General features: G+C 34.7%; 2 protein-coding genes across 2 annotated transcripts; one reads left to right on the top strand and one right to left on the bottom strand.

Annotated features, from left to right (window-relative positions):
• Nucleotides 1-2,224: 2,224 nt before the first annotated feature.
• LOC136820543 (microtubule-associated protein RP/EB family member 1-like) lies at nt 2,225-11,342 on the bottom strand. Its single transcript, XM_067076731.1, has 6 exons — nt 11,183-11,342; nt 5,538-5,576; nt 5,038-5,144; nt 4,485-4,799; nt 3,559-3,711; nt 2,225-3,040 (listed from the first exon to the last, which is right to left on the bottom strand). Exons 1-6 carry the CDS (start codon nt 11,301-11,303, stop codon nt 2,969-2,971), a joined length of 807 nt encoding a protein of 268 aa, XP_066932832.1. The 5' UTR covers nt 11,304-11,342; the 3' UTR covers nt 2,225-2,968.
• A 693-nt stretch (nt 11,343-12,035) lies between these two features.
• Nucleotides 12,036-19,729, top strand: LOC136820542 (DGAT1/2-independent enzyme synthesizing storage lipids-like). Its single transcript, XM_067076730.1, has 9 exons — nt 12,036-12,134; nt 16,229-16,541; nt 16,816-16,983; nt 17,450-17,520; nt 17,806-17,928; nt 18,152-18,215; nt 18,553-18,628; nt 18,902-18,965; nt 19,507-19,729. The coding sequence occupies exons 2-9, from the start codon at nt 16,253-16,255 to the stop codon at nt 19,633-19,635; spliced, it is 984 nt and encodes a 327-aa protein (XP_066932831.1). The 5' UTR covers nt 12,036-12,134; nt 16,229-16,252; the 3' UTR covers nt 19,636-19,729.
• Nucleotides 19,730-21,320: the final 1,591 nt, after the last annotated feature.

The raw sequence follows: 21,320 nt of genomic DNA, 5'->3' as shown, positions 1-21,320 counted from the left end.
GTACCTTGTCCAGCGACACTGCCCCCTCCGGGTCTTCATGTCCACTGGATTTTGCATTTTTGCTTCCACTTGATCAGTTACCGGCTAAGATGTCATTTTGCTGTTGTTAGAATTATTTTGAACTCGCACTCTTGGCGTGTCTGTAATGTAAACAGCCTATCTATGGAAATTTCAAAATTCATTGCCATCGTAAGATAAAGGTATATGAGATGGTTCAGTGTAACTCTAAAACAGCAGTTTAATCACACAATGGACGAAATTCAATTTTTCACAAATCTAAGGTGGTTCGGAGGTTTCGAACAATCACGATTATTGTGCGTGAAATTTCCAGCAGACTAATCCGCCCTGTTAATTGTCCCTCGTTACGTTGAATAGAATAGGATATTGGCTATTTTAACACCTCCATTCACGTGACATCTGTTATTTTGAATAAGCTTCTTCAGTATATGCCCCATTTTGTAACGAATGATCACGTGATCGGGGCGAAATGTCATGTGAATGAATCATGGGGTAATTGCCGTAACGGAAACGATCTATTAGCGTCTGATGAGTTATTTAACTTTCTGACGTCTCTCAACCATTAGCAAATTTATTTTCGTACTTGAGTGGCTTTTTAATAAAGTCTGGACAGAGTAGAGCTAATCAGAGTGCGTACTTTAACCTTTACAACCTGCTGTTTTGATAGTAAGTGGTGTCTGATTTCAGACTTTCCTGTTTCAGAGAATTTTATCGTTCAGCATTTTCGTAATTTTCTAAATTAACCTTGCAAAAACACGAAGCTCCAAGACATAAAGTGACGATGAAGCTCTGTGACTTATCTTTTTTGAACAGTGCAATTAAAAGTTGGAAAATGTTAAGTGTTGGTGCATTGGTATCATTGATCATTTCGAAACGAAGTGAAATCACAGTATAATTGTTTTTATTGAAAAGATAAGCACGAACTTATATTGCCTTTGTTATTTTTAAGTCATTAAAGAACTTTGCTAATTCCCAAAACACTAAACACAGTTTGGCTATGCGGTCATTAAAGAGATCGTAAAATGTGTTATGATCGAAAAACTGTTTTATCAATCATATCACTACCCCCCCCCCCCCCCCCGTTTTTAATAAGTTGGAGATTTGATATTTCACAGAAAAGTGCTACCAAGGGGTACTTCGGGTCCCATATCTTCCGAAGGACTTTTCTGTTTATGCCTTAAAATTTAACAAACTTCTTAACCTAAGGTTGAACTACCACTGGTGTAAAAATGAAAGTTATAGCATAAGTAGAAAAAAAGCTCAATTTTTACAATCGCAAATTTAACCGCTAAAAATCGCGAATTTTTCAACCAAAAATACATTCAATGTAGCGCTTTTGATTCTCTAAAAGAAGCAAAAAATTTTCCATAATCATATTTGACTATCAAAAGTTACAGACATTCTTCTTTCCACTGCAAATTATATCTGGACAGACTTTAGCTTGTGCTACGGGACCAATAGTTTGACAATTTCACATTAGCAAAACTTCACCTAAGTTTCCTTCCTAATCATGAATTCTTGGGCGTATACGAGCCCTGCAATGGATGTTATCCGATCTTTGAGGAATATTTTCTAAATACTTCAAATACATGTTTTTTTTTTTATAAGCATAACGCTTATAAGCATATGAAGGCTCAGATTTGCAGAATTCCTAAGCATAACATGAGCATATATGTCAGCCTAAAATATTTTTCAAGTGGTAATTTTTATCTGTTTTTGTTTCATTTTTAACTGGTTTGGTAGAGGTCAAGTAAAAAATGAGACATTCCACGGCTAGCTACAATCCACTGCTCCCAAAATCTGAACAAATTTTTTACAAAATTTCTGAAATTTCATTAAAAAACTTGGCTCGGGGTGAATCATAGGGCATAATTCTTAAGCATATAATAAGCATAAACTATGCCTGGATGCTTTGAGAACTTAAGCATACACGAGCCTGACCAAGGAGCATACACTTGCTTATAAAAAAAAAAACATGTACCAAAACATTTTCTGAAACTTAAATCATAGAAAAAATTTATATGACAAACAATAATATATTTTTGTTTGTCTCAGCCCAATTCATTTCACCATGGCGGTGACCTTCGTACTTTGTGCCGTGTTCAAGCCTGGACGAAAAACGTGGCGATGAATGAAAACGTGTAAGAACTTTGACATCTCAGGAATGACAGGGTATGACAAAACATTAATCAAACATGACTCAACGTTGAGCAAAAGGAGTTCAATGGCCGATCTTTTCTTTCTCGGTTTGAAAAAGAACTTCTCAGACATGCACAATTTTTTCGTGTTTTCAATTTTAAATATTCTGCTATCAACATAATTATACAGAAATTTGTTTCAAAAAAGACCTAAGAAATTATCAATAAGGTAAAATATGGCTAACTATAAAAACAAAAACAAATGTAACGTGATTAGAAAATTCTAACGTCCTTAGGAGCTATTTTACTTTCACTAAAACAAAAGTGTAGCTAGTGTGTCTGTTGTGGTATGGAGATCTATCCCAGTAATTGTCTATAGAAATGAATACACAAGACAGGAAAAGGTTGGCGGAGAAATTTGAAAATGAGCCTAAAAAGTGGTCTATAATAGTCATATTGCTTTAAAAAGTTCATTTCCTTTAAATTAATTTATTCTTGCTTTATACTTTATTTTGTATCGGTATATCCCGGCGTAAATTCTTTTGTCATTTTTTTCTTGGATGCATATACTTCAACAGAATGAATGTTTGATGTAAGTCACCATAACAGTAAAACAACATATGTACATTTCTTTGAAACACACACACAGTTCAACTAATGCATGTTGAACAACAGTCCCCAAGACAGAACGTTTTCAAAATGTCTTTTAACGTCAACAACAATTAGTTGAACCCGGAATCTTTTAGAAAACCAATAAAATAATATTCGGATCAACTTTTTTGTGTGTGATGTGTACGAACGAGGGATGCGATTTAGAATTCTTCAGGTTCACCTCCATCGATATATTCTGCCCCTTCTTCTTCTTCCGGTGGTGCGAAACCATCCTAAAATGTTCAAAGAAGTATTTGACGAAGGGAAATTGCATTCTAAACTACGCTGACTTTTGTAACGTTCGAGTCCATCTAGCTACAAAACTAGTGAGGTTACTAAATTTGAACGGCCGATATAATAAACTTCGCATTTATTTTTTTCTAAGACCTTTATCTTTCTCAGTCGAGTTTCCATAACTCGGGCACCCACGAGGAACACAAAACTGCTCGAATCAAGGAAACTTCGAGTTATGGAGTAAGGTTTATTAATCGGATATGAGACGATAGCATGAGAGGACAACAAAACGTCCGACAAATGGAAACGGATACGTGATTATCTAATTCCTTCATTATCGTGCTTTAAAAAACCATTTTCCTGAGTGTGCACGTGCTTTACGATCAAAATAGTCGATTCGAATAATTGACACAGCGCTACTTTAATTTCCGCGAAATGAAAGAAAAGTCAATCAAAAGTAACATGACAATGAAGACGGGGGAGTCAATTCCTTCAATTTATCAAAAGAAAAAAATACCTCAGTTGCGTATAAGATGGCCAGTACTTTTTCACTAAGGGGTGTTCCCACTGCTCCTTCTTCTTGACACAATACTTCGATATCACGTAATTTGCCGAAATAAAAATCTCGCTCTTTTTCCAATCCGTCCACGCTAGTCTTCATTTCTGAGAGCTAGAAAGTAATGAAAAAACTGAATATCGATATTCACGTTACTTTTATACTTCAAACAGAACAGTTTCGTTTTTGTCGTAATCGACTTAAATTCTTTTTGACATTTCTGAAGAATGATGACAGAAAACTTTGCTTTGTTTCGATCCAGTTTACCCAAATAACATAGTAGTAGGGGGGAATTTGTTCGATTTTTGGAGGTCACTCGACTTTTTTAGTCAAAGCACTTGTTATACATTTTTGGAAGTCTAAGGGGTAGGGGAATCAAAATGACATATAAAAGGTGCCAATTTTTTTCAGACACTTTGGTGTCTTGCTTTGAGCTTGAGAAAAGAGAAACATGTTGTATATTTTTGGAAAGCTCTTAAAAAATTAAGATTAGAGATATATTGCGAGTATATATGATTTCTCTACCTAACTCGAGACATTGAGCTTCAAAAAGTGCAAAAAGTGGACAAAAAAGCTATTTCTGGTTGAAAAAAAAACACACTATTTTTGAGAGCTTTCCAAAAATATACAACAGGTCTCTCTTTTCTGAAGCTAAAATTTTCATTAAATTTTGACCCTATGACTTTTGCCTGAGACCGTCATATTTATCTGAAAAACACACCAAAGTGTACGAAAAAAAATTGGAACCTATGTTATTTTGATTCCCCTACATCTTACCTTTCCAATAATGTATAAGTGCTTTGACTAAAAAAGTCGAGCGATTTTACAAATTCCCCCCCTACTATAGAGAGTTTCTTTCTGTTGGCAGTCAACCAAGTACAACTTACTTCGGCAGTTACAGTGTCCATTTCTTGTTGGCTAACACCTGACCCTTTACTACTTGGTGCTTTTGATACAGGGGCTGCTTTAGGGGCGGCTGTTCGTTTGGGTGGAGCGGCCCTTGACTTTGAGGGAGCTGCCATATTTCTTGAGCCAGCTGCAGCAGGTTTCTTTCCGTCAGCAATGGGTTGGAGACCTCCACGGATGGCCAATGCGTCGTACTCTTGTCCAGCGTAGTTTGCATCGAAAAACTTCTTGAACCACTGACAAAATTCGAAATTGTCTTGGAATCGTGCTTTGATCAATTTATCTACTGGTATAGTCTAAACGAAAAGTCAAAACAAGATGAGGTAACCTATGGGAAACGGAAATAACACGATAAAAACGGTGGAATAATTATAGGAGAAAACCTGATAACAAAAAATAATACTACCTCATCAAAATATACCCAAAAAGAAGGATTGGTAAAAGTGCAACAATTGTATGTCCATCAAAATCAAATTTGTCAACCCCTAAACTCTGTAGAGAAATAAGCTTCAAAGTAAACATTCCACCACTTACCTTATCTACGCCAACCTTTTTGAAGCCATTTTGTAGCAGTTTCCAATTGACAATGTACTCATGTTCTAACTTAGCCTGAACTTTGACTTTCTTCATTGGTACACAGTCTGAAAAGGAAATTAATAGATATGACTAGGAAAGCCATGGGATCCTCTTCTGTCTAGGAGGGGTAATTGAATATTTCTATCTCGATGGGGAGGGCTAAGCCCAATGGAGATTTCAAAAACATCTTATGTGAAGTGCAGCTGAGTGCAGAAATGTTTATATATTTGTATGTTTGCTGCAGGGAAATATTACTCGATTGCTAAGTTATAAAAGAGGATGTAAATTTATTGTTCTTGACAGTTCTTCAAGTGTGGGAATCGAAGAAAAGGGTGGGTCAGGGAGAAGAGAAATACAAATGGGGGATTCGGGACCCAGATAGGGGACATTAAAAACCTGCAGAACACAATGCATCCATAACCAGTCAAATCATAAAATCCAATAAAAACTTGACTCACTTTCAAACAGCATATCAAGAAATTGACAATATGCAGCACCTAAAGAGGAAATCAGAAATGAAAAATTTTAAACAGGATATCCAAACAATCTTGTTTACAAAGCCCTTCAGGTTCAGTTAGAAGACAAAAACAAAAGGTTTCACAATTCATCTAATCTACTAAATGCACTAACTGTGGGTGCATGATAGACCCCTTGTGGTGAGAGTTTTGCTTTTGTTAAGAAAGAATATTGTATACTCAAGACATTTTTACCTAAGAAAATATAACAAGACTACTCAAATGTTAAAAAATCATCAAGCAAAACAACTCAAATAGAGCAAACGAGAAATACCTAGTGTTTGCAAGATTACAAAACTTTTTCAAAAAAGATATTTTTTATCAAGGAGTTTCAAAACTAAATTTAAGATGGAGTTTCTACTATCATTAACTGATAGCAGAAAACCCCTGGAAATATGCGCCTCGATATATGACACGAGAAGCACTAAAAATGCAGTATCCTGTTTAGCAAAAAGTCTTCTATTTGACTCAATGTTAATGAATTTCAAATTTTTTGACAATTTTTTTGAAAGAGCTAGTCAATTTTTTTGAAAGAGCTAGTCAATATTTTATATCTGTGTTGCAACTAGGCTTTGTGAGTCTGAATGGAGGTCGTTAAAATGTTTTTTTAAATTCTTCTTGCTGGGAAGTTGAATGTATATATTCATATCTCAAAAGGAGAGAATTCTGTCCACCCTTTTCGTACTAGGGAGGGGGTGGGAGCTTTTTCTGTTAGTGGTAAAATAAATCAAGATTGCTGCAGGGTGTCTACAAATTTTTTTTCAGGATTTTCAAGGTTTTCAAGGTTTTTTTGGTCATTTTTAAGTGGTTTTTCAAGGTTTTTGGCAAAGGATTTGGCATATTTCAAGGTTTTTTTGATACTCAGTTGACATGGCTCTCAACAGGTTTTGGTTTTTTTTTCAGAGTGGTACTAGGCGAAAGAAAAATAGAGGACGGCAAATAAAATTTATTGGCTTTTGGCAGCCGGCGAATTATTTCCACAGTAAAATTCCTATCTCCCTCTCGAGAACGATATATACCACATTTTAACTCCGGCTACCTAGTCTTTCAACTGTCGAAATAAAGAATTAGAAGTAAAAGCCAAATGTTTACAGTGACCATGGTTTGCGCTAACAAGAGAAAATTTTGATTTTTAAGACTCTTTCAAAAGGCAGAAGTGTTGTTTTAAGGAAATTATTTTCGATGCTCGAAATTTTAAGGATGAACGGCCATTGTTCCAAGACGTCAACCAGAATACTCTGGGGTATCCAGTTCATAAATAGGGTAACGTGACATAATATGAATGGAATGATTAATGGCCTGAAGAAAATTGGGGAACAGCCAATTTCCTAGGGCTCAAAAACTCAGCTAATGATAAAAGAATATGTTGCATTCCTTGAGACATGGAATCACAACAGAAACATGTGAATATAGAATTCTCTAAATGTTATAAAGGTTTAGCGTCGCAGGCAATTTTTGGAAATTTCCCCATGACAAACAGTTTAAGAACGTACTTATTCTTACTTTTTGAATGACTGGATAGAAAGCAGCAAAATTTCATCGGCCAGCAAATGGATTTCCAAGACCAGGGAATTTAATTTGTTTAGAGTCTTTAGGCTGCCGAAATTTGCCATTCACCGGGCCAAAATAAGACCCCTGCTCTCAGATAAGTTTTGTAAGATCTGGTAAGATACTACTAGCAGACAATTGATAGAAAAAATGAAAAAAACTAGTTCATTGTAAAGGGATTGAGATACCTCAATTTGCGATTCTAGAGAAAAACCTAGACTCAGCCACTGCCCTATTAAAAAGCTTGTATGACAAAAAGAATGAATATGAAGAACTACTTTTCAAGGTTTTTAGCGATTTCTCAAGGTTTTCAAGGGTTTTCCCAGAAAATTGATGGATTTCAAGGTTTTCAAGGTTGAGTGGTCCATTTTCAAGGTTTTCAAGGTTTTCAAGGTCCTGTAGTAGGGTTCAGGTTTTTTAAATTAGAAGTATGCATTGTCAAATGGACTAGAATTTTATCTTACGGTATCATTTACTACAATAAATTTTGAGTAAGATAGTTAAAAGGGCTTTTAAAAATTCAACAAAGTGATCTAAATCAACTGAGGTTTATCAAAATGATAGACTAGAGAAAAGGATGAGACAACACTTATCACCCCTTTCAGAAAAATTTTGATGAGTTATAAACATTGTAATTGCCACTTTGAAAGTTTGACTTAAGGATTAAATTGTCTCATTTGTTGTAACTTTCCTGGCACATTTCTGGGATCTTAACACTATTTTTCCAAGACATGATGGCAAAAATGGCGAACAAATGCATAGACAACACACATTGCCACAATTAACATTTGAGTGACATTTGTAAAGTAACCAAACTGCGCTGCCGTTGGATTAGCAGAAAATCCACAAAAAAGCAAAAACTAAATGATACATGTAAACTCAAGTTTGCTATTTCCCATTGAAAACAACCATAAACATCACTACTTCCCAAAGCCAGGGAGCATCAAAACAAATTATCTTCCATGATGAGGCACCCAAAATGATCATCCAACAGAAGGGGACTTTGTAAGTTCATAGTGTGCACCCCCCCCCCCAAGATAGTGGGGGATTTGGTGTTCTGGGTCAAAAATTTCCAGCTGGGATTTGGAAATTTTCAGGTTTTAGGTGGGACAAATAAGTTTAAGGTGGGGATTAATTTCTTTAGATGGGAGTCTGGTGTTTTGGTAAAAGTATGTTAGTTTTTTCTTATTTCCAATTCAATTATAATTTCTTCTATATTTCATATTCTATAAATAATTCTTTTACATACTAAACCTTTCTCCTTTTTATCATTATACAGTAGGAATTTTTGTTTCGTTGCTGAATTTAGTATAATTTTGTGTGGGGATTTTTCAGCTGGGATCTGGTAGTCTGGATTGAGGGTGAGAATTTTAGGGTTAGGTGGGACCTGAATTTTTAGGTGGTACCTGGAACCTCCTTGCGCACTATGCGTTAGTTGTTATGTGAGTTGCGTCATGCACTCCATAGCAGCACGCAACAAACAGTGTTTCAGGAAATATCAATAATCATAAGAATATCTTATGTACTCAGCTTTAGTAGATTTTGAGTGCTTGATTGAAGATGAAGGAGGAAGATGAAAAAATTTGATGGTTAATTTTGTTTAAAAATAGAATTGTTCTAAAGGGGCACTCACATATTGATTTTGACCGCGCTTAGCGCCATTCCGAAGCTATAGGGTGGGTGGATTAGATAGAGTGACACTAAGAAAATCTACTAGACATATCAATTTTCGAGGTCCAAGAGATGTTCAAATTTCCAGAAAACTATAACTTTCATACTTATTATTTTTCTGGTAGCAGCCTCTTCATATTCAAGATTCAACAAAACATCCTCACTTCTTCAAATTTGTCTCTTTTTCACGGCATTGAGAATAAATTGGTATAGTAAAATGCCGGAGACGCTCATTATGTTAAAAAAGTTTGGGGCCTTTTTTTCCCGCATCACAACTAATGTGGGTCTGGGATCCAATCTGTGTAAAAGTCATATAACAAAACCACTATTAGAAAAACAAGCGAGCGAAATGTACCAAACAGACAGAAGGGGGAAGCAACTTCTCTGGCAGTTGAACATCAATACTTGAAGTGAGAAAGGAAAAAGGGTTTTCATCTATTTCCGGTTTATTTCATAATATGATGCTAAGGGTAGGGGGGTGGGTGGGTTTTTTAATTAGCGTATGAATGATGCTTAAGTGTGGGAAAATTGATATGTGAGTGGCCCCTAATAGACCTTTTTCAAAGAGGCCACCCTGTTGAATAATTATGTAGTCCAGCAGAAAAACAATGATAAAACCATGCATAATTATTACAATATGCATGATACAGTAAATTATGCATGACTTTATCATTGTTTTTATGACTGGAATACATAATTATTCAACAGGATGTCCTCTTTGAAAAAAGGTCTATATTGTTGAAAATTGTACCAAATTCTACAGTTGCAAAAATTTTTTACAGCCAATTAAAGGCATAGCCTGCTTATATACTTACTATGTATGCTATTTTGCCTAGGCAAAAAACAGTAAAAAAGACGGGAACGTAATTTTTTTGAGTATTGTTATGATTATTTTTATTGCTGCTGCGTACAGTACAGGCAGTCTTTGCTTAAACTCCTATATCAAGATTACTGGACTTGGAGTGCGGGCCGATTTTACTTTCATTTTCAGTGGTTTCAATATCTTAGCAATGGGGTGCTTGCACATAGTTACAGGGGTTTGTGCAAAAAACCAAGCATAAAAAGTTTTTCCAAATCTCCTATTTCGATTGAACCAATCAAAAATAAAACTTTTCTGGCAAAACTACTGTTCCCAGCCGGTTTGGTTTTTCGCAACAATTCTTCATTTAAATTTAAATATTTAAGATCTTAAGTTCTTCTTTCATTCAATTATTTTTTACAGCACTTTGTTGACAATCTAACTCTCGCATCAAATTCATGCTTTCTTCAGTAAATTGAAGATGAGAAAAAAAAATTAAGCCTTAGGATCACGGATTGAAACAAATACTGTGAGTCGTCCTAAATCCGACACCCTTCCTAAATCCGATGGGGTATTTCAAAGATACAAACTAAAATAAAAACAAACTTTTTGCTGTGACGCAATGAACCAGGCGCGTACCCAATCGATGAAATCGATACGGGAAATCAATCGATATTAATCGATATTAATCGATTTTAATCGATAATAATCGATAGTGATCGATAAATAATCGATAAATAATCGATAGCCAATCGATACTAAGACTTTACGTTCTTATCGATTGGATTCGATTGTTATCGATTGCTATCGATTAATCGCTGATTGCTTTCGATTGTTATCGATTAATATTGATTTCTTTATATTCGCTAAAAATTGCAACCCTACCGTGTTTTTTCTAATTTAACGCGTGGCAATAAATAATTATTTTCGACGCTACGCGTGAAAAACAAGAGAACAATTAATTACGATATTCAAGTGTTTTAAGTACGCGTTAAAGGCTTGTGTAATATATATTACATATAGATCGTATAATGTATTAACAAGCATTAGCTGATTTGGAGGAGCCAGAGGAGGATGACGAAGATCCCTTTAATTTGTGTTTTTGAAAGAAAGAAGTTTATCAAAAATAAAACTTTCCTGTCTAATTTTTCTTTTCCAAGGCTTGATCACGCGTAATAATTAGAGTGAAATTAATTATGCAGAATTTTGGCTACGCGTTAATAATTAGACTACGCGTTAGATTAGAAAAACCACGGTACATGGTATTTGGCCATTCCTATTCCCCTGCTGTGCATTAATCCGATTAATACAGTGATTTATTTGTGTGATTCTACCCAAGCCCTGGTCGCCAAGAGGGTTAGAATTGTGGGAAATTCGGCCATCTAGATAGTTATTCGATCGGTGGATAGTCGTCCACCGACCGGTGGAAAATTGGTCGTCAGAATAGTCATCTGGCCGTCAAAATACTTCATTGCATGAAAATTTCGTGGTTTCGCGGTCGAGTTCAGAAAACCGCGAAATTAAAATGCCGCGAAACACGACTATTTTCAGGATTTAAAAAAATGTATACCTGAAGCCATTTGTTCTATTTTTGTAAAATTTGATTGTAAACTGTCATTGATCCAAGTTAGCATTTCATGTCGACTGAGATTGTCAGATGTTGCGCCAGTGTTGAAAACGTTGACAGCCATTTTATTCAACTTTTACTAAAAGAGGTAAGGAATATAAGTAAGAGGAAAATAACAATGCAAATAATAAAAAATTTACGAAAAAATCTAAGGATTCTGTTGGTTTTTCCCAAATAAATTTACTACTCCTCCCGCTTGCAGGCTTGGAGAACGCGGAAGACGCACCATTACATAACCGTGGCCATACGATAAAAGAAGCAAATACTTCAAGTTTTATCATAGTCCGTGTAACCAGGTAACAACAAATCTAAAAGATTGCGACGATATGAAGTAGCTATCTACTTTCTGTAGGCCAATGGACACGAATGACTTGGCTAAGTCGAGACTTCCTTAAGTGAAGGATTTAAAGTGTGGAAAAAAGTACGAAGATAGCAAGATAAATTTGTTGAAAACAGTTTTTGTTGTTCTTGTTTTTTTTCTGAGAAATAATTTTTAAATAGTAAAATTTTTCCTCTAAGATAGATCAAATAATGGTTCTTAAACCAATTTATCGAGGAAGAGTATTACTCTGGAGGTGTTACATTAGTAGGCGTCACTTGTCAAAAGAGGGCGTCGTTGAAAAACGCCCATTCGAGCCATAGAAAAATGTAAACAAACATATTATTATTGAGTGAGTCCGAAGTCCAGAGCCATTAAAAATTTTTCCTCACTTTCAGTCATGGAATCAAAGTTCAATGTATAGACTTTCTTTTAAAATGAGAACTGAGATTTATTTTTATTCATTAAAGCTTGAAACTGCGATCGAGCACTTTCTCAAGAGGTTGCAAAACAGGGAACAAATTTTTTTGAACTGAAGACTGTTGACATTTTTCTCATATTTTGTTGCTGAGAGAGGTGAGTTTTATCATTGATTATTTTAAAAATTGTTACCCTCGACTCTAACTTGGAACGAGTGGTTGAAACATGGACTTGTTAATTTTTGGACTGTATTTTCACTATACTGTTGAATCCTCTTTGACAACAAGTTTTTTGATATATAAAGGGGGGTACCCAGTCAGTATAGACCTAACTCTTCACACAAAAATTACGGGAAACGCATGTTTGGACTTTGTACCCTATGCTGCACTCAAGCACTTAAGCCAAAGTCCCGCAAAGGCGGGACAAAAATCAGTTTTTTGAAGTTTGCAAAAAAATGCCACATAGAAGATCTTTCAAATTCAGCATGTGAATAGAGCAGTAAAAAATACAACTTTTCTATTTTTCCTTTTTTTTGCAAAAGTTCTAGGAATGAAAATAAAGGGATAATGATAATTGAATACTATCCATTGATGACCTGCGGCACTATCGTAAAGCTAGAATCGCTTCGCGTACTCTTCGCTTGAGAAATTGATTGACAGATTGAAGTTGTCACCCGCGCAGGAGTTCGCGGAGCGTTCTCGGCTCAATCCTCGGACCGCTCTAAAAATGGTAGACTGAGCTGTGATAGATCATTTCGATGGAAGTTGTTGGAATGTTTACAAGGCTCTTGACAGAAAATCGTTTGTTTTATTGTCAATGATGACAGTGTGGTTATTAATTTTGTTAGATCTGACAAATTGATGTTTGTAAGTGCACTTTATAGTTTTGATTCCCATTGAAGAATCATATTCTGGTTTTCATGTTATTAGATGCTGTTTTAGATCTTTAGGTCTACACTGCCAGTGCACGGACGGCAAACTTATTTTTCTCTTTTCTGACTTACTTTAGGTTTTTACATAAATCCTTTTTGACCATCTCTTAAACAAGCTTGAAGTCCTTCTTTCAGTTTGTTTTCACTTTATTTGAAGGCTTCTTCTTGGAATAATAAGTCGTTAAAGCGAGCACTATTCGGACCTAGTCCGCGAACGAGGAACCAGTGCGTTAACGATCTTTTGAAAGAAAAAATCAGAGCTCCGCTCGCAGGTAATACTTTAACTCTCTTCCGAGATGATACAGGGGTATTTGAACTTTTCAAAACCACGCCCTTTTTCACCAAAATGGCGTCTTTTTTATAAGAACTTTAGCGTTTTACTAACCTGTTTATTTTTGTAAATATTTTCCTGTCGTCCATTTTTTTGTTTTCTTTTTCAAGTTTTGCTCATCGAAAAGCGCGGCAATGTAGTGTCTTCTTTTTTAATTGAGATTGCCAGCGCTTTCGAATGTTTTGACGTTGCAATGTCTTCATTTTGAATATGGTGTTCTGATCGTTCGCGGATTGGAACCTTTTTATATCAACTACTGGTGATATGTTTCTATTGATTTTGAATAAATGAGCTAACATGTTTCAATGGAATTTTGTGTGATGGAAGATAACAGGTTTTTAAAAGAGGAAAGTCATTTTCAGAACTCTTCTTGCGCAAATTTTCTTATAAAAAACATTTTCTCTCATGATCAGCCATATTTACAAAAATCCCGAATTGCGTGATTTTTTTACTTGGCCTCATCCAAAATTGGTTTGGTGTTGTTCTAGTGCTCTGTTTATTTTAATTTAATTTAACTTTTGGAGAGATTGCAAGGAAAAGTTTGAGGATTCTGCTGCAGCAAGGAATTTCTATAGAAGTTTGTTTTTGGTTGTTTTTTTTCAAGTTCAAAGACGCTCGTTCATGCACTTGGGCCGTTCGTGCACTGGTGACTTGACTCTTCTTCAACCAGCACCAGGTTTATCAATCAAACTTTATCAGCCATGCCACAATCACAGCCAAATGCATTCAAAAGCATTTATAATTACATAGTTTAATGAAGTTATTAGCAGTTTAATGCTCCTCTTGACAACGCCATTTTTAATTGTGTCTCTCTCATTTCTTAAGATTTTTCTCCAAGGTGTGTGGTGCGCGACAGAAGTAACACTGTGTACAGATCTCACAATTTTCTGCGGAAGAACAGACTTTTTAGATATCTGTGTTAGGGTGCAGGTGGGAATGCGCGCGATCGCATTTTACGTTTTTCTTTTTGCGTAGATCTGTTCCTTTTGCAGACAGAGTGAAAGCCTACCTGGTGAGAGTTAGCGTATTCACATTATTTGCAATCTATGATTTGCGATTATGTTAATCAAATGACTTAGGAGGTTTGGTGAAATAGAGGCAGAATTGCTATCCCATGTTTTGTTAGATAGTCCCAAGTTAGAGCCATTGATGGTCTCATGTTGATTAGATTTAAAGTGACAGATAAAATATACTCATTCCATTTAGTCACTGAGTATAGTTGTTTGGGAGTACGCAAATAAGTAATTACTCTTATCAGCAGTAATTTATTTAATGATAACATCATATAATTGATGTAATTGATTAATGATATAATTGATTTGACTTTTACAACACAACTGTTACTTAGGTACAAGATAATTTATCCCTTTTTAATGACTAGAGTGATTTTAGTAGGAAAAACTGAAAAGAAAGAACTTTTTTCCAATCAGCTAGCGCACAGGGACATTCTTTGATATTCTTTTATAATCTTATAATAGCTTTTTCAAAAGTCCAAAAAATGCTTTCCTATTTAGATGAAGTTCCTGATTATTTCCACTTCAACAACGGAAAGAGGGTAAGCTGTAGGTACCATAGCAACTTTTTTGTGTTTTATGCCATTTGTAGTTTTGAATGATTTTCAGAATTTTCAGTAAAGTACAGGTGTGGCATTTTCGATTCCATGAACTAAGCATAACAAGAAAAAAAAACAATGAGGTGCCAACAGAGCAGAGATAATGACTATCACTCTTTGCTACCTTTGGTTTTCATTCAAAATGGCAAGGATTGGACCCTACCATGCGACAGCCCATCACCATCATCATGTTAAAAAAAATACCAGCAACAATCTGTACCACAATACTCCTTTAGACAAATGCGATGGTCTATTGCATAACTAATTACTTCATACCTCAGTGGATGCAAGTAAAAGAAGTGGGAAATTAGATGTTACCTATAAATAAATTTTGTTCAAATTGGCAAGCTGACATCATCCCAAGTTAGCATACAATAACCCTGCAATTCTTCCCGCTCAACATGCTATTGGTGTTTTATTTATCTAATATGGAGTAGATAATTTCCGGAGCGAATGGCTGGAGAAATATTATATGCGGAACTGAGTCAATAGGAGCCCTAAACAAGTTTTTTACAAGTCAATTTTTGGTAGCAAAAGGCCCATTTTGCATACCTTTTAAACTAATAACTCACATAACTGAGATGTTTAGAGCTCGTTGTCTTTAATGAGGTCTTTGAACAAAACAATTTCCTTTTTTCACTTTTTCTCCAAAGTTCATATTTGGCATCTTCAAAAATCTCTTTCTAACAAGAAAAATTGACAGTTTTCAAAGGCAAGCTTGTACAAAATGAGATTATATGTTGACCCAACTCTTTTACTTTAGTTTTTAAAGCAGCAATCTGCAAAACCTGTTGTAATTTTTCCCATAGTACTCTGACTCCTCACACTTTCCCAATTTAACTCAGACTACTCCTAGTTTTAAAAAATTCGTAATAAACTTGTTTGATAAAAAGTTTTTTGAATTTTATGTACAAACACAGATCAACAAAAAAAACTTGGATTGACGTCATAGCTCACATCTTGTGTTTCTATTTTAAAAGATTGTTCAGGTTCTATTTTTACAATGTGTTTAGTTTAAGGAGATTTTAAATATTATCATAACGTAGAACATGAAGTACATGAATTTAGATCAGTTCAGACTTTTAACCTTAAAACTTTAGAATATCTACCATCAACAGGAAAGTCAATTTCCAGCTTGCTATTAAAATTATACAGTTGCATTGATACCATATGTTTCATTATGATTATGAAATATCAAGGACAAGTGAAATATGATCCTTCTAAAGAAAACAGAATACACAATGTCACAAACGCGTCTCAACAAATTTGTTGACATTTACAATAAAGCTACAAGTCTTTCTTTTGTTTGTATTCGAGTGCTTTGATACAGATGTTTTATTTATCCCCCACTCATCCATATCTTCATTTGGTTTTAGGGCACGCACATTTCAAAAGTGAAGATGGGCAGTGAGAATACCCCTGAAGCGATGGCATTGATTGCTTTCATTGAATTCATGGTAGCAATCGTTGCTGATTGGTACACCATTGTTTTGACTGGTGTGATTGTTCTCTTTTTCATCCCGGTTATCATACTCATCTTGTTTTATGCGGTGGCTGTCTTTTTGTATGCCTACAAAAGGAGTAGAATGGAAGCTTACAAGACAAAACGACATTTTGGAGAACGTTTTTGGAACAGTGCTCGGCTTTCTGTGTGTACATTTTTATGTTTGCTGGCTAAATATTGGCATGGTAAGAGTTTTTGCTTTTGTTTTAACTGAATGTTCTCAGTATACTGTTTTTAAGGCTAAAATATGAAATTTTAAATTTGATATCACTTCCGTTTAATTTTAATCTCTTCAATTCAAAATGACAAAAAATAATTTCTTTTAAATTAGTTAAATCAATTTTTAACCTTTGACCTTTTAATCTGACAATACAAATTTGCCTCTCTCAGTCCAATAATAATTAAGCCAATATTAAGAATTCTATGTTAATGTTTCCCATTCTAATTTCTTCTCCACAGCACATGAGGTTGTTGGCATGGAAAATATTCCAGATAGGGGGCCAGCATTATTGTGTATGTACCATGGCACTCTTCCTGTAGATGTTTACTATTTGCTAGCTAAATTACAATTGTTCAAGAAGAGACGCTTGAAAATTATCGTCGACCACTTTTTGTTTAAAATGCCAGGTAATTAATAAATGTTTAAATGTTTAGGTTGGTTGATTTAACAAAGCAATGCAATACATTTTATAGGCCGTCGTCAGTGTAGCCTTTAGGAATTTGTTTTTAGTTTTTTTCTGGATAGCTGGACTTTGATACCATTGATCTTGCTTTTTTCTGCCTTTACATGTATTTCTCAATTGACTTGACTTGTTTCAAGAATAAAAAAATATTTGTGGTATGCGGTGTACACCTTTTAGGGATCACGTTTCTCATTTATCATATGCAATGGTGATACGTACGAGAGAAATCTTTTTTGAAGAAGTATTTTATAAATGTGCTAAAATGACTTTTCATGGATTCTGTCACGTTTACAATTTAATTTGATCAATCTCGTGATAAGCTAAACGTGAAATCAATCACACAGACGGGCTGTTTATTTCATAAAAGGAATCATGTGTTTGTGATCATATATTATTGATTTTATTTACAGGCTTGAAAAACCTGTTAGAAGTCTTCCGATGTTTTACAGGACCGGCAGCCGAATGCGTTCGAACTTTGAGGGTAAGTTTAAAAAAAGTTAAGCCATTGTTTGTTAAGTCACATATTTTTGTGTGTTGAACTCATGTAACAAGACACCGACTATGTTGTTAGGATGACCTCTGAAATCCTTTTGGCTCTTTGAATTTCACTTAATGTTTGATAGTTAGAACACACATCACGAAATCTCTCGTTTTTCTTCTTGATGTCGTCTCAAAACAGGTCCTTATTAGACAAACTCCCAAAGTCGAGTAAAACATGGACTTTCAATTCCCTTTATAAAATATCACCTTTAACTTTGTTTTATAGAAAGGTCACTTATTAGCTATCTACCCTGGAGGTGTACGCGAAGCTTTATTCTCTGGTGACAATTATGAGTTGACGTGGAACAAACGAACTGGATTCGCTAAAGTTGCGCTTGCCGCTCGATCTGTAAGTTGCCGATCTTTATTGATTCTTTTTTTCTTTCGCTTGTTTATTTTTTGAAGTGTCACGGCATCAGGAAGTTTTCCCTTCTTTTAACAACTATAATCCGAATAAATCAAAACAATTTTCGTACGAATAAATACATTTTTAATAAGAACTGTACCAATACTTGGAATTGATTAGGTTGAAAGATATACCATAAAGATATATCATAAATTTTTTATTTCAGCCCATCATTCCAATCTTTACAACGAACAGTCGCGATAGTTTCAAAGTTGTCAGAACAGGGCAAGGTAAGTTATTATTGATAGTTCTTTCTAATTATAAAATTAATCTTTACTTCACGACACTTTATCAACCCTTGCACACCTTTTACAAAGGATTTTTGTTCGAGTTTATCAGTGTTGAATGATGCCGAATATTTGTAACGGGAGGTCTGTTAATCCAAAGGCTTCAGACTTTTGAGATCATAGTTACAAAATGATTGATAGGTATATGTACGCTAGGGTATCGTTTATCTGTACAAATTTGGCTTAAGGAAGTAACATCCCTTACACCTTTCCTATTTCCGTATTTTTCTTGGTACACTCGCATGTATATATTTATTACGTTTTTTTGTTTCGTTTACAGGGTTTGCCAAGTGGTTATATGAAAAGACCAAATTCCCTTTCGTCTTATATTACGGTGGTTTTCCTGTTAAAATGAAGTAAGAATCTTTCGTTATGTTCGTGTGTTGTTTACACGGTACAATGACGTAAGACCGGCACGAGAAAACAAATGATTTGCGCCCTTTCATTTTTTTTGCACTCATGGCGACAAGTTAATTTTGTACCTTTATTCTCTTTGTTGTGATTTCTTACAATTGCTTTTCAAAAACTAATATTTAAAGTATGATCCTCAAGTTTGCAAAGGAATGCCAGTTTTTGTCTCCCTCTCTTTCAAAATATTTGAAGTGCTAAATATTTTTTCTTTGCAATAGGACTGTTATTGGACCCCCGATTGAGTACGATCCCAGTATGAAACCAGAAGAAGTCTCTGCACTGGTAAGTTTGTTGTGTTTCTTAAATCAAAAAGTCACGAAATTATATGTTCTCGCGTGTCAATAGCAAATATCCAGTGTTCACATTGAGATGGACAAGGCGTTCTTTTGAGTTCTCAACTTACAAATATTTACTTCTCAAAAGCCCACCATCATCGATGATCACAAACATTGCATCATTGTGTAGATTTTTATGAAGGAGGCATAAATAAAGAAAGTAGATTTTAAAAACTTTTAAAGGGGTATACCATTTCACGTGATTGAGAAAAGGGTTTACGATTACATGTAATACAAAGAAAGGGACATATTTCTATTTGAAAAATTCATTTACAAAGAAGATCGCTCATTTGTCACAGCCCTCTACCCTCTGTCTTAACCACTCAAACATTTTGCCAATGGACAAAATTACTGAATAAAGGATTGAAAGAGGAACGCTCTCTTCCAAATCTTAGATTCAAAAGATGCCAATCAATCTCCTCTTGAGACAGGGGTGTCTTTTCAAAGAAAGGTGAAATGTTGATCATTCTTTTCTGTTGAATTTATAGTGTCAAGCAGCAGTCGAGAAATTGATTCAAGAACATCAAACGTTACCTGGCACTGTAGTTGGAGGTCTCAAAGATCGATGGATGCCTTCACTGAACAAGAAAAATAAAAAATCTGTAAAAACCGACTAAAGACATTGATCATTGTCTAGCTGAAAAAAAAAGAAAATTTAGTATTTTTATTGATAGTGTAGTGTATTTAAAGAACATCTTAAACTTTAATTGGTCTTAGAGTTGGAGTGAACTTGCTTTTTTCTTTCGAAAGGATGGTAGTCCAACACTAACGGCAAATTCAAATCCTTACCTTGAGATTAACTTTTTTTATATTTTGATTCACTAAAATGTTGATCATTTTCTTTTATTATTTTTTGACACTAAAATAGAATATATTGTAAATTTATGTTGTATTATATTTCTTAACCAAGCATATGAGAATATGAAAAGGCTGGTGTGGGCACAGTTAAATTTCTTTGAGATTAAATTTGGTATTTTTAAGACTCTTGCTTGATTGAAGAAGCTATAATAATCATCTTGACAAGAAAATCAAAACACTGTTTGGAAACTTTTTAGGTCAAAACTTAAAGACTTTTTTCAACGAGGGGTCTACAAATAAAGGACCACTTTGTGATGCCGAGTTTTCTATAGATTAATATAAAATGAAATAAAGATATATTTTTATGTTTTTATAAGAATTAAAATTTATTTCTTGTGCGTTTATGGCATTTAAATAATGTAATATAGTTTTTTAACATACAAAATTTTATACGATAAAAAAGGGAAAATACAATTAAAAAAACTAACAAATACTAAAATATTGATTTGGTCATATACTGCATTTAAACCCTTGTCTCTCACAGCTGGGTCAATGATGAAATCTCTGATGAGTTGATGAAAATATTTACCTTTTTGACGCTAAGACTTGTATATCATTTGAAATGAAATTATTGTAAAATATTTTCAGATTTGATCGTCCAGTTAAGTGGTCGATCTCCAAAATGGAGTTTAAACCATATTTACGGTTACCAATCTGATCACTATTTTTTTTCTGGAAGCGAAAGTAAACTTTTCATGTGACGAAGCAGAACTAAATCCTTTCAAAGACTTTGTTTTTGGAGCAAAGATGTAAAGGTGGAGAGCAAAGAATTATCACCAAAGCAACACACGCTTTTTTATAAGAATATCTTCTACAAGAATATCAGGGTGAAAATTGGGTCATTGGCCAGATTGTAAGAATACCCTCTAGGGTGGGTTTCACAGATTTTGATAAGAATACAGTCATTTTGTATTTGGTTAACAGAAAGACTTTTTTTGTTAGGCATTAGGAATTGTTCATTCTCAATAACGCTTCGTTATACAAACGTCATGATTGTTACTTCTATCATTTGAACGAAATTTAATCCCACAATCCTTTTAGTCTTAATTCAAAAGTTGTGAAAGCTATTACTTTTTCTTTGTAATTGAGTGTAATTTGCGTGCAAGCGTAATTAACGCAGAGGGTGATGGGATAGAATTTCGGTCAGGGTTTTTGCGAAGCGAATTTATGTGCACGTACCTTTAACTTCTATCCCAAGCAAAAATTTTGCTATATAAATCACATCTTCAAACCGATGATTTTGTCAAAATGACCTTGAAAAGTTTGGCTTAAAGCCACGAAAATTTTCTCGGTTTGGTAGCTAGGACTGCAAAAAATGCCGTTTTAAAATGGTGTACCCTAGCAGTGAACAGCAAAAAAATTACCGGAAACCGAAACACGGACTTTGATCAAAATCATCTGAAATTGATCAAATTGCCGCGCGGGCACGCATCTAAACAGTGGT

The sequence above is a fragment of the Clytia hemisphaerica genome, unplaced genomic scaffold, assembly GCF_902728285.1.
Source record: "Clytia hemisphaerica strain Z4C2 unplaced genomic scaffold, Clytia hemisphaerica genome assembly, whole genome shotgun sequence".
In the NCBI taxonomy this organism is placed as follows: Eukaryota; Metazoa; Cnidaria; class Hydrozoa; order Leptothecata; family Clytiidae; genus Clytia; species Clytia hemisphaerica.
This window is presented reverse-complemented; position numbering and strand designations above follow the sequence as displayed.

What these genes read in the sequence shown, in the direction of transcription:
- LOC136820543 (XM_067076731.1), bottom strand. Translation starts at nt 11,303, where the DNA reads ATGGCTGTCAACGTTTTCAACACTGGCGCAACATCTGACAATCTCAGT. An exon ending in AATAGAACAAATGGCTTCAG is followed by an intron (nt 5,577 to 11,182) that starts GTATACATTTTT and finishes TTTCCTCTTTAG; the next exon opens with GTGCTGCATATTGTCAATTT. An exon ending in TCTTGATATGCTGTTTGAAA is followed by an intron (nt 5,145 to 5,537) that starts GTGAGTCAAGTT and finishes TTTCCTTTTCAG; the next exon opens with ACTGTGTACCAATGAAGAAA.
- LOC136820542 (XM_067076730.1), top strand. Translation starts at nt 16,253, where the DNA reads ATGGGCAGTGAGAATACCCCTGAAGCGATGGCATTGATTGCTTTCATT. An exon ending in GCTGGCTAAATATTGGCATG is followed by an intron (nt 16,542 to 16,815) that starts GTAAGAGTTTTT and finishes TCTTCTCCACAG; the next exon opens with CACATGAGGTTGTTGGCATG. An exon ending in AATGCGTTCGAACTTTGAGG is followed by an intron (nt 17,521 to 17,805) that starts GTAAGTTTAAAA and finishes TTTGTTTTATAG; the next exon opens with AAAGGTCACTTATTAGCTAT.